At 57.0% G+C, this 16,980-nt stretch overlaps 2 protein-coding genes across 2 annotated transcripts; one reads left to right on the top strand and one right to left on the bottom strand.

Moving 5' to 3' along the window:
- The first annotated feature begins 30 nt into the window (after positions 1 to 30).
- TMIE (transmembrane inner ear) lies at positions 31 to 8,648 on the top strand. The gene is made up of 4 exons (XM_065935393.1): positions 31 to 159; positions 3,323 to 3,440; positions 6,956 to 7,105; positions 7,409 to 8,648. The coding sequence occupies exons 1-4, from the start codon at positions 64 to 66 to the stop codon at positions 7,510 to 7,512; spliced, it is 468 nt and encodes a 155-aa protein (XP_065791465.1). The 5' UTR covers positions 31 to 63; the 3' UTR covers positions 7,513 to 8,648.
- Positions 8,649 to 10,015: 1,367 nt separating this feature from the next.
- On the bottom strand, positions 10,016 to 15,562 carry PRSS50 (serine protease 50). Its single transcript, XM_065935045.1, has 6 exons — positions 15,331 to 15,562; positions 15,061 to 15,255; positions 13,580 to 13,742; positions 12,115 to 12,398; positions 10,726 to 10,892; positions 10,016 to 10,246 (listed from the first exon to the last, which is right to left on the bottom strand). The coding sequence occupies exons 1-6, from the start codon at positions 15,560 to 15,562 to the stop codon at positions 10,016 to 10,018; spliced, it is 1,272 nt and encodes a 423-aa protein (XP_065791117.1).
- Positions 15,563 to 16,980: the final 1,418 nt, after the last annotated feature.

Below are 16,980 nucleotides of genomic sequence, written 5' to 3'. Positions count from 1 at the left end.
GGCTGGCGTCCCTCGGCTCCCCGGACCTGCGACCTGCGGCGGAGCAGCGCGGCGCGCGCGAAGATGGCGGGGCCGCGACGAGGCGCGGGGCTCCTCTGGGCGCTGGGCGGCGCCGCCCTGGGGGTTTGCCTCGCAGGGGTCGCCGGGCAGCTGGTGGAGGTGAGGTGGGCCGGCGCGGAGGGGTTCGGGGTGGCTGTCACCGTCCAGGCAGAGCCAGGCGGCGCCTTTCTGACGGGAAGCTGCTTTTCCCCTTTCTTTTGCCCTAGGTGACCTGACTTAATGGGGAGACACAGTCCATCCCAAGCGCTTCCAGGATGCAGGGAGACTCAGCCCCACCTTTAGTGTCCTTGCATTGATGGGCAGGCACAGCCCCCGATCTCAGGAACATTATTCTGATGGGGGAGACTCACCCTGACCTTAGGGTTCCCCAGTCTGATTGGAGATACAGCCTGGCGTCAGCGAGTGTCTGATGGGGGACACTCAGTCCCTGCACTCTACTCTGGTGTCCAGAGGTGGGCAGGTGGGGGACGGAGGCAGGAGGACGAGGACACCCTTCACAGAGCAGCCATGTGTTGAGTTTGACTCCACATCGCAGGGAGGGGCAGGCAGGGCAGGGCCCAGGGACGCGGGGTCTTACTTGGTTCTGGTGATAACTGGGAGCTAGCAAAGGTGTCTGAGCAGAGGAGAATCAGGATGAGTCCTGGACTGGAAGGAGAATAAATTAGAAGAGGGCCCATACTCGGGAGAACTGGAAGGAGCTGCTGAGATAGTCCAGGATGAAGTGAAAAGAATGGCTGGCCAGAAAGGGAAGGGTGGGAGCCATCTGCAGCCCCCTTGGCTGGCCTCCCTGTACCCCATTCCTGCTGAGCCGGGAAGGGGAGCTGATGAGGCTGACCAGACCCAGGATTCTAGAGCAGCAAGCCAGAGGGAGAAGGCCAGAGGTAGGGCCAGGGAAGAGTGGGCTAGGAGCCTGTGAGGGCAGGGGCAGAGTGGGGAGAGCAGAAGTGCACGAGACAGTCAAGCACCCCGGAGACCCTTCAAGAGGCAGGTGCTGGGCAGCAGGATGGGAGAGGGGGGACAGGGCCTTATCTCTGGGGTCTGAGGGGACACCCCTGAACTGGTGGGTCTGAGGTACGTGGGGACAGAGCCCTGCACCCCCATGCTAGTCTGTGCCTGCTGCTGACCAGGGGGTGTGATCAGAAGGCTGGGCTGGAGTCAGATGTCAGCTCTGGTGTCTCTGTAAGGGGAGTCATGCTGGCTTGAGCCCCATGGAGTGCACTTAGGCCCCCATCAGCTGCCCTGAGGCCTCAGGTACAGAAACTGAGCTGGTCTGGGTGTAGGAGAAGCCCGACAGAGGGGGTCGACTCAGGTCTGAGTCAAGGACTGTTCCCTCGGTCCCCAGGAAAACGTCTTCTCCCAGTTCATCAAGGGAAATTGCATTTTGAGTCTCTCTGCCTACCATCTGCCTACAGCCTGAACAAGGGCCTGGCTGAGCCCAGGCGATCCAAGGAAGTACCAGAAAGATGAGAGGGGCTGGGGTCCATAGTACCATTCACCCTACCCACAGGCATCACCCTTCAATCAGCCTGTGAAATTCTGATGGAGGCCAGGCCCCCAAGCTTCAGAGTTCAGACTCCCAGCAGTGTCCACCACAAACAGATGCCCCACTATTACCTGTTTCCCCCTACCCAAGACCCTATCAGGGTGTCTTGAACAAAACTGGAATAAGAAAGTGTCAGAAGTGAGTTCCTGGCTGCCCAGGCTCTGAGTCTGAGATCTTTACCATGGCCCCCAGAATCTCCCAGTCTTACAACCAGCTGGGTCAACACACTGAGCGTCAGAACCATGCAACCCTGCCACTGCCCAGACCTTGGCCCTGACTACAGATGTGTGCCTGACCACATGCATGTGTACTCCGGCCGCATGTGCCCTGTACTCAGAGTGCCCAGCCCCAACCCCACACACACGTGTCTGACCCCACAGATGGGTCCAGGCCCTGGGATGATGCTGAGGAAGGGTGTCTACTTGTCCATTTTACCACTCAGGTTGTGTAGGAAGCCTTTCAGAGACCCCTGGGACCATCCCACTCAAGTTACAGATGGAGAAACTGAGGACTAAAGAAAAGAAGGCTCCTACCCCAGTTCACCTTGGTTAAGAGAAGAAAGCCGGGAATCATGCACCAGTCCTGGGCACATAGACCTTCTTGGTTACCTGGGACAGGCTGTTGGTCCTCTCCAAGTGTCCCCAGTACAGGCTGAAGGGTGGCGTCCATAAGGTGCAGAGGTACCTGGCTTTTGGTAGGTGCTCCATCCAGGCTTACGGACCAGGGGAAAGGCTGGACAGACGGTTGCCTTTCCTTTCCGGGGAGCTGGAAGAGACTCCTCTTGTCTGTCCTTATTTGGGGCTAATCGAGGGGCAAGGCATTGCACTGATGCCCCAGAGGGGTCCCCTCTCCCTCCAAGTACCCCTCCATACCCCTTAGCCAAGTTCGGTGACATAGATAGGGTCATATCCCTTTCAGACCCACAGGTCAGGAACAGGTCTCACTGCTACCCTCCTGAGCAGGGCCATGTCCCTGACCTGGGGGGGCTGAGAGGGATATGACCCTATCTCCTTCCTCAGAACCCCAGGACAGGGAGGTGTGGCGCTGGGAAGGTGGGAAGAGGCGCGCAGTGCTCATGATCCCTCCAGCGGTGCTTCCAGCTTTTGACCTCCAGGTGTCGCTACTGCATTTCAGACAAATTACCTAGTCCTTCTTTCTGGTGAGGATTCTGGCCCAGCTTTCTGGTCAGAGAAGGTGACTCAGGTAGGACAGGCAACTGCTGAGGCCACCTGGTGGGGATCCTGGTCAAGTAAGAGAGTCATGAAGCCCTGACTGCAGTTCCACACCCTGTCCCACACTGGGGGGACATGAGAAAAAAATACCACGGGGCAGTACGGGCCTTGTCTCTGGCCTTGGTCCTGAGACCCCATCTGCCTGTGTGGGGCCCAGGCCTGGAGCAGGAGGAGAGAAAGGGCCTTGAACCTGACTGAAACAAACCATCCACATTTGCCCCTTGGGTTCGGTTTCCCCAAGCATTAACCACCCTCACACTCCCCAGTTCCCAGCTCCATGGTTTTAGGTTCTCTGCCCTCTTCTCTGGCTCTAAGGCCGGAACTTCCCAAGGTCTACGGCGTTGGTTATGAATGTCTAAGACCCTTGATCCTGGGAGATTCTGAAATGCTCGGACTTAGTGAGTCCTCGCTGAGACCTGGGCCTCTCTCAGCCCAGTCCCTGCCCCTGGCTTCTGCCTGGCTCACTCTGCTCTCTCCCGACCCACAGCCCAGCACAGCCCCGCCCAAGCCCAAGCCGCCCCCGCTGACCAAGGAGACGGTGGTGTTCTGGGACATGCGTCTGTGGCACGTGGTGGGCATCTTCTCGCTTTTCGTGCTGTCCATCAGTAAGTAGCGGCTGCCCCCCTTGACTACCCCCTGCTGCTGCCATACCACAGTGGGAGCATAGCACCCCGTTACCCCCCAGCACCACCCCCCAGGGGCGCAGAGCAGCAATTCCGGGCAGTGCAAGCAGGCCTGGCGCCCACAGGAGGCCCTCTGTGGTTTCTGGCACCTCCTGATCCACACAAAGTCCCTGTGGAGGGCTGACAGGCTGGTGGTGACCTGAAGTATTCTGCCCGACGGGGGATGCAGCCACACGGCAATTATGGTAATTACAGGGGACTCCACTGAACCAGGACGAAGACGTGTCATTTTTCCCTATCGCTGGCCTCCTCATGCTTTTCCTGCAGCTTGGCCAGCTTAAAACACCCACACCCAGGGGCCCCAACAAGGCTACCCTTGGCTACAGCTCAGCACCAGGGCTCCCCAGACGCCCAGCAGATGTGGCTCCCAGGCTGCAAACCTAGCATTGTCAAATACCATTTCCTTGGAATGACTCACACCCACCTCAGTGAAAAACAGGAGACCCCCTCCCTTCCTCTCTTGGATCTGGGAGTTGCTTGATGCGAAGTTGCAATAGAAGCCAGTTTGTGATGCTCCTTTCAGTTGTCCTTCCAGAGTTGGGGTCTGGAGTTGGGAAAAGAGGGGCTGAGAAATGCCGACTGGATGGGAGAGGCCACCAGGGCACAAAGAGATTCCCACGGGTCAAAGGCGGGGGGGCGCAGGCAGTAAAGGGAAAGAATATACTCCCCCAGTAAAGGCTTCATGGAGGAGGGGTCTTCTAAGCTGTAGATGGGTAGGATGGATGGAGGTTTGTGTCAGGCAGCTAGCAAGGCATTCCGAGGAGAGGTACAGTGGGGGCAGACGTGGGAGAAAACGGCCTCCACACAGGTCTCAGATAACCCCTCTAAGACGTTTACTGAGTGCACCCTGGCTCAGGGGCTACAGGGGCATTTAAGTTCTAGGAGGAGCTATACTGGGATGAGGTCCCCCGGGGGCAGGGCTGACCACAAGGGCCCACCCAGATGTAGGGGGTCCAGGGGAGACAAGGACATCGATTTTGCATGTGCTTCTCCTGGCACCAGAAGTGCCCTTCCACCCCACCCCCCACCCCCACTCTCTTCACAGCTAGGGTGGGAGAGCTTCCCTGGTGGCTCAGACGGTACAGAATCTGCCTGCAATGTGGGAGACCTGGGTTTGATTCCTGGGTTGGGAAGATCCCCTGGAGAAGGGAACAGCTACCCACTCCAGTGTTCTGGCCTGGAAAATTCCATGGACAGAGGAGCCGGGCAGGCTACAGTCCATGGGGTTGCAAAGAATAAGACATGACTGAGCGACTTTCACAGGGTGGGAGGAGGAGGTGAGCAAAAGGCTGCCTTCTGCTCCTAACCAAGGCTGGTGAGCAGTCAGGCTTCTGAGTGGAGGCCACACAGACAGACAGGTGTGGCTGCAGCCCCAGCCAGGTGTTCAGAGAGGGAAACAACCCCCCAGTACCAAGAAACAGGTTTCTGCCTGCAGGGGCCACAGGAGCAGTCCAGGGTGCAGGTCCAAAGAGCAGCTCTGGGGCACCCCAAGGAGCCGGGTCGAGGGCACCATGGGGCCTCAAGATACACAATGGTTTCTCCCGGGCTCTGTTTGGCCCAAGATGGTGGAAGTGCCTAGAAGCACATAGGAAAGTTGCAGTGTCAGGCCCAAAGAGGCCCTTGGACCTCAACTACACAGACTGACTTCTATTCCTAACCCTATTTCCTGGAAAAAGGTAAGGGATAGTCCCAAAGGCCTCTGAGTAATAGGTCAGCACTTGTTACCTTCTATGCAGGACTCTAGGAGTTGGGGCTCCAGTCTCCTGGGGAGGAAACATTTTTCCCACTTCCCTGTCTGCTTGGGCCTCGGTGGTACAGCTGTTAGTGGAGCATCACCCCCAGAACCTTGTGGAGAGGATGGAGTTGGATGGGGCTGCCTCTTTGGTTCCCGCCAGCCTGGGGACTCCTATCCCCAGCCTCTTCCTGGGCTTGGAACTCTGTCCAAGAAACTTTGTTTTTCTCCTTTGAAGAGAAGTAAGCAGGCCAGGCTGGGTGGGACAGGTCCGGAGTGAGGGGCAGCGCCTCCATCCTGCTCTGACTGCCAATAGCTGTGGCTGTGCTGCCTTTAAAGTCCAGGCCTCCCAGGGACTGGGACCAGCCTTTGCTGAGAGCCCAGGCATGGCCCTGAGAAGGTACCTGATGGGGTAACTGGAAGAGGTGGTTCAAGCCAACAGGGTGGGGGTGGGGGACCAACCCTGGACCTCTGGCATACAGGGGTCTGGAGGCGACCAGAGCCCAGCTCTTTGGGTAAGAAAAGCCTACTGTCTTCCCAGGTCCATCCCTGGGCAGCAGTGCACAGTCAGACCTACTATTAGGGCCCTCACACGACTGTCCCCCACCATGTGCTCCTGGATGCTATTGACACCCTGTCCATTCATTCAGGAGTCCTGTCCTGAGTCCCAAAAGCTTTGAAACCATCTCATTCACTTTTTCTTTCATTCTGTGAGTCTGGGGAAGACTCAATGGGGCCATAATACTGGCTGATGAAGTTGCACAAGATGACCCCAAAGGGTGCTCCTTCCCAGACCACATAGGTCTGATCTATCTTCCCCAAAAAGAGGCCTGGCTTGTCCTGCCTGGCCCTCCTGCCTCTAGGAGTCTGCCAGGAAGTTATGTCTGGTCATCTGATTTATAATAGGAAGCAGCTCTGTCCCCTCCCCCTGAGGCTGGGGCCAAGGTGGTCAGACTGTGGGGGCCTTAAAAAAATAAACTCAGTCCAGCCGAGTCCCGGCAGCCCTGCCCGGCCCGGCCCTGGACAGGCTAGCTCCATGCCTTGGCCCAGCTTGCGTGGGCCCAGCTTGTGCCCTGAGCCAGAAAACCACTCCTGGAATAACTCTGTCTGAGGTGAACGCCCAGGGCAAGGTCTATGCCCTCCTGCAGCCTCTCACAGCCAGGAGGAGCCCTGGCTTGGCCTCAGGGAGGTTGAGGAAGATGCAGCCTGTCCTCTGGGGTCTGAAGTGCTCTCAAGAGCCTGGGGAGGAAAACCGAGGATGAACCAGGAGCCCAGAGGCCTGGGTTTCAAGGACAGGACACCCTCCTGGAGGCTGTACCGTCCAAGACCTCTCAGTCTAGCCAGAAAGACCTGCCCCCACCCTGAGCCAGGATCACTGACATAATATGTGGGACCAGTGAAAACTGAAAACATGAGATCTCTGTCCAAAGACTATTAAGAATTTCAAGAAAGTGACAGCAGAGTATCAGACCAAGCACAAGGCCTTTCTGAGAGCAGGCCTACCACCTAAAGCCAGCCCTGCTCAGGAGAAGATATTTTGAAAACCTCAGAGCCCACAGGGGTTTTGTCAAAATGTGGAACCTCCTGAAGAGAGACTCTTGGGTGAGACCCACATAGATAGATGGAGACAGGCCTGGAATTTGGGTGCCAGTCCTGGGGTGTCTGAGCTCTGGCCCTTGCCAAGCCTGCTCTGTCCTCCCTGTAGTTATCACTCTTTGCTGTGTCTTCAACTGCCGCGTGCCACGGACCCGGAAGGAGATTGAAGCCCGGTATCTGCAGCGAAAGGCAGCCAAGATGTACACGGACAAACTGGAGACTGTGCCACCCCTCAACGAGCTCACAGAAATCCCTGGAGGTGAGCAGGCCTGGCCCCTAGTCCCGCCAACCCCCAAGCCTGCCAAGCTGGCCATTTCCTTGATCCTTCCACTCAGAGTGCCCTGTTCCTCCCCTCCACCTGGTTCAGGGAGGGGACTCATCGCGGTTTCTGGAGACCAGAGCAAAGAAATGGGTCAGGGTGAGGCAGGGAAAACAAGAAGCTATTTTGCAGGTAGGAGTGGTTTGGAAGGAAAAAGGAATGAAGGGTTGGACTGGGAGGCTCTGGTGTGGGTCCTGGGATGCTGTTTCACACCTGTTGAACCCTTTTCCTTCTATTCCACAGAGGATAAGAAGAAGAAGAAGAAGAAGGACAGTGTGGATACAGTGGCCATCAAGGTAGAGGAGGATGAGAAGAATGAGGCCAAGAAGAAGAAAGGAGAGAAATGAGGAGAGCTTTCTGGAGGTGGCGGCTGGGGCTGGCCAGCCCTAGGGCTCATGGTCCTGCCACAGTCCAGACATCTTAGACTCCAAGCTCACACATGGACCCCAGAGGTTGCAGAGAACCCTCTCTCTGTAGAGAAGGAGTTGCAGGGGCCCAGCACCCTGTTCTCGAGCCTATAGGAGCAAGGACAAAACTGTACCAGATGTGCCACCTCCTGGCCTGGACGCCAACTCCTTTCACCCCGTCCACGTGGCCGCTCAGCAGAGGTGGTCTGTAGACCCTGTCCCTCTGTAGATCCAAAGTGGCCTCTACCCACCCAGACATGCCTCTGTCTCTTCTGCCAAGAACAGCTGTGGCTAAGGGGTGATGGGATGTGGGTTTTCTTCTGGAAGGGGATGGCCGGCCTGGATGGGACAATGTGAGGCCACACCGGGCTGCCCACAAGGAGGGAGAGGGTCACTGGAGGAAGCAGGGGCAGCAGGAGGCTCTCGGACTTGGCTGGATAGCAGCCCTGCTGGTGAGGGGCTGCCCCAAGCCTGGCATGGGTTCTGGCCCAGAGCAGTGATCAGAGAAGGACCAGAGGCAGCATACCCAGCCCAGCAGATACCAAGCTCCAGGCAGTGGATGCACTTGTCTTACTTACTGTGATGTAGCTGAGGCTGCTGGAGGGCCTAGCATGAGGCCCAAGGGCTCAGGACTTGGGGCTCCAGGAGTGCAAAAGGCTGAGGCCAGTGGACCAGAGAAAGAAGAGAAGACAGCTGGCACCTGGGACCCAACTTGGGAATCCAGGGAACATTTGAGAAGCCAGTGGGGACTTGAGGCTGTCCTGGGGCCCTTTCTAGGCTTAGCTGTGGTGGCAGGGCCTCAAGAGACCACCACAGGGGCAGTTAGGGATGGAGGCAGCAGCCTGCTTTGCACTTCCTGAATATAACAGCACAGCTTCCTCTTCTCCTGTCAACCACGATGTCTGAAACAGGACTGCTGACCAGAAGGTGAAGGCTCAAACCTGACCTGCAGACTGGACCCCTGGGGAGGGGACATGCAGAGTGGGGTGTATCTAGATGCAGCAAACATCACCTGAGGAACTCAGACCTGGGCCTGGAGACTTAGGAGATACTGGAGGTTTCCGAGCCGGGGGGTGGGGAGCTGCTGGCAAAGCTCACACTGCCTCTGCAGCCTGCAGAGATTTATAAATAAAGCTGAGTGCCTTCTCATACCTGAGCAACCTGAGATGACCACTCAGGTACCCCATCCCTGGAGCATTTAGGTAGAGGGCGATGCAGTGATCAGTGATAGGCGGTGAAGGCCAGGCTGTCGTTCCCTTTCCTGACTTTTCTCCCATTCTGAATTCAGATGAGCTGGAGGAAGAGGTGGTGGGCCGAGAGGCAGAGGGTCAGTGGCGGCCAGTGGGGCTCAGCCCTGAGGCAGGGCACCAGGACCAAGAAGGAAACTGCCTGCTCTGTGCTTGCCTCTGCTCCACTTCCTGGTGTCAACAGATGGGTGCCTGAGACACAGAGGAGTCAAGCCTGAATCTAAATCATTATTACACGAGGAGAGGGAACCAGGCTGACATGGGGGAAGGAGCACCAGCTCTTAGGGCCATGGCGGAGGGCGGGGCAGAGATTACAGAAGGCCCTGCTGTGGAAGCTGAGTACTCACTGCACCACCAAGTGGGAACCCTGGCTCTGCCCAGGGGTCCAGCCTGTGGGCTTCTCATACATACGGTTTTGGTAAAGACCGTTCTACCAATACAAGCCAGAGCCCTTCTGTTGGCTGGGCAGCAGAGGCCCAGGGGAACAGGGGCCACTATAAGTCAGAGAAGCAACTGGTAATGCCTGGGGTAAGTCCAGGCCCGGGCCATATCTCCCCCACCAGCTGCCTCCCTGCTCTGACCTGGGTCTCCACTAGCCATTTAAGGACAGGCATATCTGCTGATATCTGCTAATCAGACATTATCCATGTCTGATCCCAGTGGGCATCTGCCCCAAGTCCAGGCAGGGGACAGGGTTGGAAGGTCAAAGTTTACTACAATGCTTCAGGGCGATGACAGAGTATGTTTCAACCACAGGCCAGAAGATGGGCCAGAGTCAAGGAGAACACACTCACCTCCGCGGTCCAGAGCTGCACCCTTAGGCCCAGCCTCACATTGGGTCCTGGCAGCCCCAGCATCAGCCTGGGCAGTACATTCTAAGCCCTAAATCATCTGACCCCAGTATCATCCCCATACATTCCCTCCACCTTCTGCGGGAGCCACCCTGAACCTTTGGATGGAGCTGAGGCTCTGCCCTTTGCAGTATCAACTGCCTGGAGCCACCTATCCACCCCTGTTCTCTCATCTCCCACTGCAGCAGGCCCAGGAAGGAGGAGGCACGGGGAAGAGAACCATTTAATTGAACATCTAGTCTCTGCCCTGCCTGTGAGGGCTGAGAACTGCACCTGCAGCATTCTAGACAAGAGGGTGAGGAGGGGTCTGGGCAAGGGAGGGCACACCCAGGGACAGCACGAGTGTCAGAGGGCAGCAAGGAAGCTGAGGAGCATTAGGAGTGCCAGGAGCAGGGCCCGGGATGGGGCTGGCAGAGTCTGCCTGTTGATGCGGTCCCAGATCCACTGTTGGTAGGAGGAGATGTGGACGTAGATAGGCGGAGCCTCATTCTTCTTGCAGCCTGGGCCCCAGCTCACCACTCCCACCAGGTGCCATATATTCTGCACAGGACAGGCCAAGGGCTCAGCACTTATCTCCTGTGGGGAGGGGTGGGGAACAAAAGGGAGGCCACATGTGGTCCAAAGGAGACTTGATCCAGCTCAGGAACAAGCAGGGTGCCCTCACCAAACCTTCTGCGCAGTCTCCAAGTGTCTCAGAGCTGAGAGGTTCTTTCAAAGTCCTGACCCAGGAGACCTTCCTTAAAAGACTCCACCTTTCCTCTCTCTCCATCCTCCATCTCTTTAATATCCACCTTCCATCTTCCCACCCTTCCCATCCTCCTCCCTCATCTCCAACCTCCATCCCCACTCCCCATCTCTCCCTCTCCAACTCTCCTCTCATTCCCCCCAATCTCTATTCCCTGTCAAATTTCCCCTCCTTCATCTTCCTCCTCACTCACCCCTGCTCATCCCTGGCCCCTCTCTCCTCCCCACAGGTCCTGCCTCTGCTGCGCCCCTCACCCCAATTCTGGCCAGGTGCCCTTGGAGGCAAACGAGCAAGGGCGAGAGATGCTCACGTAGCAGAATTTTTGCCTGTCGACGTCCTTTGCACAAATCATCTGGGAGTTGATGATCTGAATCAGAGAGGGGATTTTGGAGAAGCTGTGGTAGAGGCTGTCACACTCTGTGCTGTTCAGGATGGTGACTTCCTTCTCCTGGATGGTTCGAAATTGGGGCCATTCACCTGTGGGACAGGGGCCCCCATTCAGGCTTGGCTGTTCAGCTCCCGCCCGCAGCCACTGGCCTCATGTCCATCCTCCCTTTGTTCCTTGCCACTCCTCTAGCCTTGTCTCCTTGCCACACAGCAGCCCTGGAGATCTCTCCAGTGTTAGCCCACCTACCACTCCAGCTGACGCTTCCCAAAGGCTACTTGATACAGAGACCCTGGAGCAGTTTACCCAGGATTTGACTTTGCTGGACCTGATCTCACATCTGGCAGAGTCCAATCCATCAAGTTCATTCTGATCTCAGCATCTTGGCTTTTGCATTCTGTCTATCCCCAAAGCCTACCAAGTCTATCTGAGGTTCGAATCCTGCCTTTTCTTCAAGCTTTCCCCAAAGGCCTCTTCCTCCCCTGAGCTTCCCCAGACTCGCCTCTGTGGTCCCAGGCACTCCTCACTCCCCTCCCCACTCTCATAAGTGTGTGTCTGTCCATAAGTCTGAGCTTCCGGGGGACAGGTGGCTTCCAACCATTCCCAACTATTCACCAAACAGGCCATGGCAGGGATGACAAAAAGCCACCCTACCCGGGCTGGAGACCCTGGGTGCTTTCAGGCATGCTGGCTCCGCGAGACCACAGGGAAGGACACTTCTCTTGTGGCAAAGGGACAGGGCTTCCCTGAAGAGGACGGACATTCCTGGGCTCCTAAGGAAATGGGCCCTTGGATGGCCCTGGGACAGCACTCCTGCTCATTGGGCTCCTAAACTGGGATGATGAGGGATGGGGGGCCAGTGCTGGGGTAGCGGGGGAGACAGGAGGGGACTCTCGGTGACTCCCAGCTTCCAGGTGCAGACTGCCCTTAGCCAGACACATGGATCTTCTGGGGAGCCTGTTACAGACACAGATCCCTTCTCCTCTCACCTTGCCTGTTCTGCTTCAAAACATGGATACCCTGGGATTGTGTGCAGACAGCAAGATATTACTCTGTGCCCACTATGCCTTCAAGGAAGGCCTGTTTACATACCCTGACCTGGGCCTGAGGGTTTCAAGGGCAATCTGGGTCCCCTAGATACATGCACTGCTGAAACCCTCAAAGGGAAAAAGAGATAAGAGTCTGACAGGAGTGGGGTGGTGGGCTCCCTGGGGAAGGTGTCTCAGAAATTCCTGTCCATGGTAGACCCTGGCCTGCACCCAGGTTCTCTCCCACACATTCCACCCTGCTGAGAGTAGGAAGGTGCCGACTCACCATCAACCCTGGGGGCTCCCCAGCCCGTCACGGTGCAGAGGGAGTAATCCTTCAGCGAGTAGTCCAAGCCAGGCAGGCAGATGGGCCAGACATACTTGCTGTACTGCAGTGGCCGCTCAAGGTTGAGGAGGGCAATGTCGTTGGCCCGGCCAATCCAGGACCAGTACCGACGGGCTCGATAACGGCTGTGCACGATGACCTCTTCCGCCAGGGTGTCGATGGTAGTCTTCGTTACCTGGTCAATCCATGGACTCCCCACCCGTACTGAAAAGGTAATGTCACTCCTAGAGGAAGGACAAGGGGAGTCCTCCGTTAGTCCCAGGAACCCCACACCAGCCTGCACCCCCCTAAACTCCACCACACTGTTATACTCTGAGCAAATCCAGGCAAGCCACCCACCTGCTTCGAGTCCCCAAGCCCACTCCTCAGGGCGGATGTGAATGGGGCCCTGAGCACACACACACTGTGTGGTCAGTCCTGACAACAACCCTTCAGTTTATGCAGAGGGAAACTGAGACTCAAGCGACCGACTCAAGGCTACACAGCTAGCAAGTGGTAGAGCTGGGATGTGGACCCAGTTTTCTCTGGTTCTAAACTCTAGACTCTGTCCAGTGACCCATGCTGGATCCCAGAAGTGACAGAGATCTTGTGCAATCATCCAACCCTCCCTCTAGCTTTCTTTCTCAGTGTGGCCCTTAGGCGTGGAAATCACTTCTCCTCTGGCCAGCCCTCACAGCCAGATGGGACCCTCGGGTCGCCCCTGGCTCCAGAACACGGGCACGCCTGCTCTCTTGTCTCCACACTGACCAGACTGTGAGCATCTGTACTCTTGTCTGTCTTCCCCAGCAGCCTGAGAGGAGCGCTGCAGTCCTCTTCTGCTACCAGCGCCCAGGCCAGGAAAGTGAAAGCGAAGTCGCTCAGTCGTGTCCGACTCTGCGACCCCATGGACTGTAGCCTACCAGGATCCTCAGTCCATGGGATTCTCCAGGCAAGAGTACTGGAGTGGGTTGCCATTTCCTTCTCCAGGGGATCTTCCCAACCCAGGGATCGAATCCGGGTCTCCCGTATTGTAGGCAGACGCTTTACTGTCTGAGCTACCAGAGGGCCTGGCTTCAAAGACTGTCAAGGCTACTGGTTAAATGAAGGAAGGAATAAGTGAAACAAAGAGTATGGAACAGAAGAATTAGAATCTTCTTTCTGTGCACAGGAGGAAGAAGCCTAAACAGTGGTTTGCAAGTCTTCATTTCCTATCTATGGAATGACTGCACAGGACTAGGGGATCAGCTGAGGGGAGCAAGCCTCCAGTTCCTAGGAAGGAATCTACAGGACTCAGCTCTACCCTGCTAGGAGCTGGAGTGAGGCTGGGATTATGGGATTCTGCCACGGATGGGCCAGCTGGCAGAATGACTGAGGCCCCTAGTGGCTCCACATGACTTTCCACCCGTCTGTCTAGGCCCCGACTCACTGGGTCATGCAGTGGGCCGCAGTCAGCACCCACTCGGAGGCAATGAGGGTTCCTGCACAGATGTGTGTGCCATTGGCCCGCACACTGACCATCCACGGCCACCGCCGAGCCATGGACTCCGGATCCCTGAGGGTGGGGTCACGCTCATAGGAGAAGCCACAGGCTGAGGAGGAAAGTGAAAGGAGCTTGATAAGAGTGGACCCTTCCAGCTACATCTCACAGTACCTCTCCCTTTCCCCTCTCCTCAGCCTGATCTCCCACCACTCTAGCTGGCCTGCACCCATCCAATGATTCTCCTTCTTCATCGGTCATCAAATAATGGTGTTGTTCACTTGAGGATTGGGGTCTCCAGCCTTAGAAGAGCCTCAGCACCCCCCAGGCATCCCTCTCTGTCCCACAGGTCAGGCCCCAGGGCTGACCAGTCTGGGCATCACTGGCTCCATTGCCCTGGTCAAGCAGGCCTCAGCTCTGGCTAGGCTAGGCCCTTCACAAATTCATCTGTGTTTCCATCTGATTCCCCTACTTCAGCCAAGAAGACACTTCCTTCCTTCTCTAGGACCCTCCTCCTATGATTCAGCGAGAGAAAGGCAGATGACCTAAGAGAAAAATGAGCACTGTGCATGAACCCACACACATCTGAGGATGAAATCCCAACAGCAAATGAACACAGCTCTTCAGCCCCATTAGTCCTCAGGGGAGCGTGGATTTAAATCACAGTGAAGTTCTGCTCACCACCACCTGCCAGGCAAAACTAAATGTCCCTGATGCTAGGAGTTGGTGAGGATCACAGCCCCAGACTGCTCACTCACTGCTCAAGGGAAGGTCAACGGGTGCAATCACTTTGGAAAAGATTTTACAGAAAAATTCTTTCAACTGAAGAGGCATGTATCTGACACCACAGCAGACCCACTCCTAGGTGTTCCAAATGGACTAGTAGATTGTGAGATCAATGTGAGTAGGCCATGACCAGCAGCTGTAAAGGCTAACACAAGAGAGGGAACGGCAGCATGCACCGCAGAGTGCTGCGGGGTCCTCAGTGTGAGACTGCCTCCGACAGTGAAATTCTGATCAATGAGTTCCAGGATGAGGAGTATTCCTTAAGTGGGTCTTACGTCAACCGGCTTGGAAGGCATTGCTAGAGAACACTTATGGGTGTGCCCCCAAACACACAAGGGAAGGCTCCCTGAAAGTGGTGCTGGAGGCCCTGGGAGGCCTTGGCTGGGATCTCGGATCAGGGCCTGGGCCCGAAGGAGAGACGCTGTCCCCACTGGCCATTCAGGAAGGCAGGATGTACAGCACAGCCTAGGATCCGCCGACCTCCTTGCCTCCTACCTCAACAGCACGGGAGGTCCCACCAATAGGTGCTCAGTAAGCGCTAGTGAAAGGAAGGTCTCCTCTCGCTCTCCCTGCCGCTTCTTCTGTCCCTTAGGTCCTCAAGGCTGCTTGGGCACCTCCTCCCACACGGAGGCCACAGTACTCACGGGGAACGAACTCGCTGTCGGGGGTCTTAGAAGCAGCGTACTGCGCAGTACTGAGCGGCTGGCTGCCCCCAGTGACCTGCCGGGGTAAGCGACGGCTGCCCGAGGGACAGGTGGCGCTGGGGGCACATGGGGCATCCAGGCCGGCGGGGACATCCGTGGACCGTGCCCCCAGCGTGTCGCCGGCGCCCACGCAACCTGTGGAAGGAGACGGAGAATCAGAAGTGGAGGCCAGATCCGAGGGGGTGGGGGGGGCGTGGGGGCAGGCCTCACCCAGGGGCCGCAGCAGCAGCAGGAGCCCGGCGGAGGCAAGGGCCAGGGCCAGGGTAGACGTCCCAGGGAGTGAGGGGCCGCGCCTGCCGGCCGGCGGCTCACACCAAAACTCCATCTGCATCTGCGGGGAACAGCGGCTGCGCCGCGGCGCTCTTCTCGCTACCGCGCTCCCGGGACCCGCCCCACGAAGGCGCCCCCCGACGGCTCTCTGTGGTGCGGAGGGCGCGGGCATCCGCGGTGTCGCGGGCGCCCCCCAGTGGCCCCCTGCCACGGTGCTTCTGGTGTCCCCGTCGCCCCCTGGCTTGCTGCAGGAGGCTCAGGACGGCCTGGCTTCTGGCCACGCCTCTGCCCTCCCGGGAGCACGTCGCTCCCGGGCGGTCTGGCCAAGCAGTTTCCTGGAGTCCCTCAACCTCACCTCGGCCGGTTTCTGCACCTCTTTCTCTGGCAGCCCACTTCTATCCCTACCCAGTGAGATGAAGGCCCCACCCCTGGGGCTGGCATCCGGGATTTCCAAGCGGTCCCATCTGCCCTCCAGTCTGGTAACTACAATGGGGCCTTGCCCCAGGGTACTGAAATTAGGCAGATTGAAATGTTTTCAATAACGATTTTCAAAAGTGCATAGTTTTAATAAGCATTGTTCCCCAGCCCCCACCCTCGACCTCCATTCAGCAAATGCCCTTCCCTTACAGATCCATCCGCTTAGAAAGAGGGCACAGGTGAGGTTTCCACAGACAGTGAAAGAGTGATGGTAACCAGTGGGCTCTTCTTGGTGCGCTGGAAGTCGCGGAACATTCTGATGACTCAGGGACAGATGGATAATACAGTTAAAGGTAGTCTGGGAAAATCCTATGAGAAGTTTTGTTTCAAAGCTGTTGGGAAATTCTAGCCCAATAAAAGGTGAAAGTTAAATCAGATTAGAACAATTTGACTTTTGCCAGGGCCTGCTCTCTTGGGACAGACAATAGGGCTGGCCATTCAGTACTCCAGTCTCCAGCAAACCACACCTACTATGCCCTGGAGCCCGAGGGCAAGGATAGCTGGCCCCTGTGAACCTGAGGCCCACCAGGCCTGATGGGCTCCCCTGCTACCTCCCACAGAGGTGGTAAGGCTCTGCACGCTCAGTCTGGCTAGCTTGGGCCTGTTCTTCCTCTTCAGAGTATGACAGATGTCACTAAGGCAGCTCAGGGGCTTAGGGTGCAGTCACCCCCCCACAGTCACCTAAGCAGGCGCTCTGCCTTGCCCCTCCCTGCCACCCATCATCACTCATTCCTGCCCAGGAGGGAGGAGGAACTGGTCAAGCTCTGTAGACTCTTAGGGTGATATGAGGGCTTGGGAGAGGCCCACAGCTTCTGGAACTGAGTCCACAAGTGCAGGTCTGGTCATTTTGAGTTTCCTGGGAAGAAGACAACCCTCATAGTAAGGAACTGAGGGGAAACTGTTGGTCAGAGACCCAGGGGACAGCATGGGCACCTGGGGATTGCTGGAGTGCTGGGATTACTAAGCAGGGAGTGGGGAATCAGAGTCCAGCTTCATATTGGTAGAAGAGGACACTGTAGCCCAGAGAGGGGAACAGGATGGGTACAAGTACAAGGAAGGCTATCAGGGAGGCTCCCCTTGAGAAGACAGCCAGGCCTCTTGGCGGTGCGGAGG

Source organism: Muntiacus reevesi, chromosome 4, assembly GCF_963930625.1.
Source record: "Muntiacus reevesi chromosome 4, mMunRee1.1, whole genome shotgun sequence".
Lineage (NCBI taxonomy): Eukaryota > Metazoa > Chordata > Mammalia > Artiodactyla > Cervidae > Muntiacus > Muntiacus reevesi.
Note: the sequence above shows the minus strand (reverse complement) of the source record. Positions and strands in the feature narration are given on the sequence as shown.

Bases quoted from the DNA above. Each gene is read 5' to 3' on its own strand.
- TMIE (XM_065935393.1), top strand. From the start codon at position 64: ATGGCGGGGCCGCGACGAGGCGCGGGGCTCCTCTGGGCGCTGGGCGGC. The intron at 160-3,322 runs GTGAGGTGGGCC...CCCGACCCACAG, and splicing joins TCGCCGGGCAGCTGGTGGAG to CCCAGCACAGCCCCGCCCAA. The intron at 3,441-6,955 runs GTAAGTAGCGGC...TCCTCCCTGTAG, and splicing joins GCTTTTCGTGCTGTCCATCA to TTATCACTCTTTGCTGTGTC.
- PRSS50 (XM_065935045.1), bottom strand. From the start codon at position 15,562: ATGCCCGCGCCCTCCGCACCACAGAGAGCCGTCGGGGGGCGCCTTCGT. The intron at 13,743-15,060 runs GTGAGTACTGTG...TTTCCTCCTCAG, and splicing joins CGACAGCGAGTTCGTTCCCC to CCTGTGGCTTCTCCTATGAG. The intron at 12,399-13,579 runs GTGAGTCGGGGC...TCCTTCCTCTAG, and splicing joins GCGGCCCACTGCATGACCCA to GAGTGACATTACCTTTTCAG.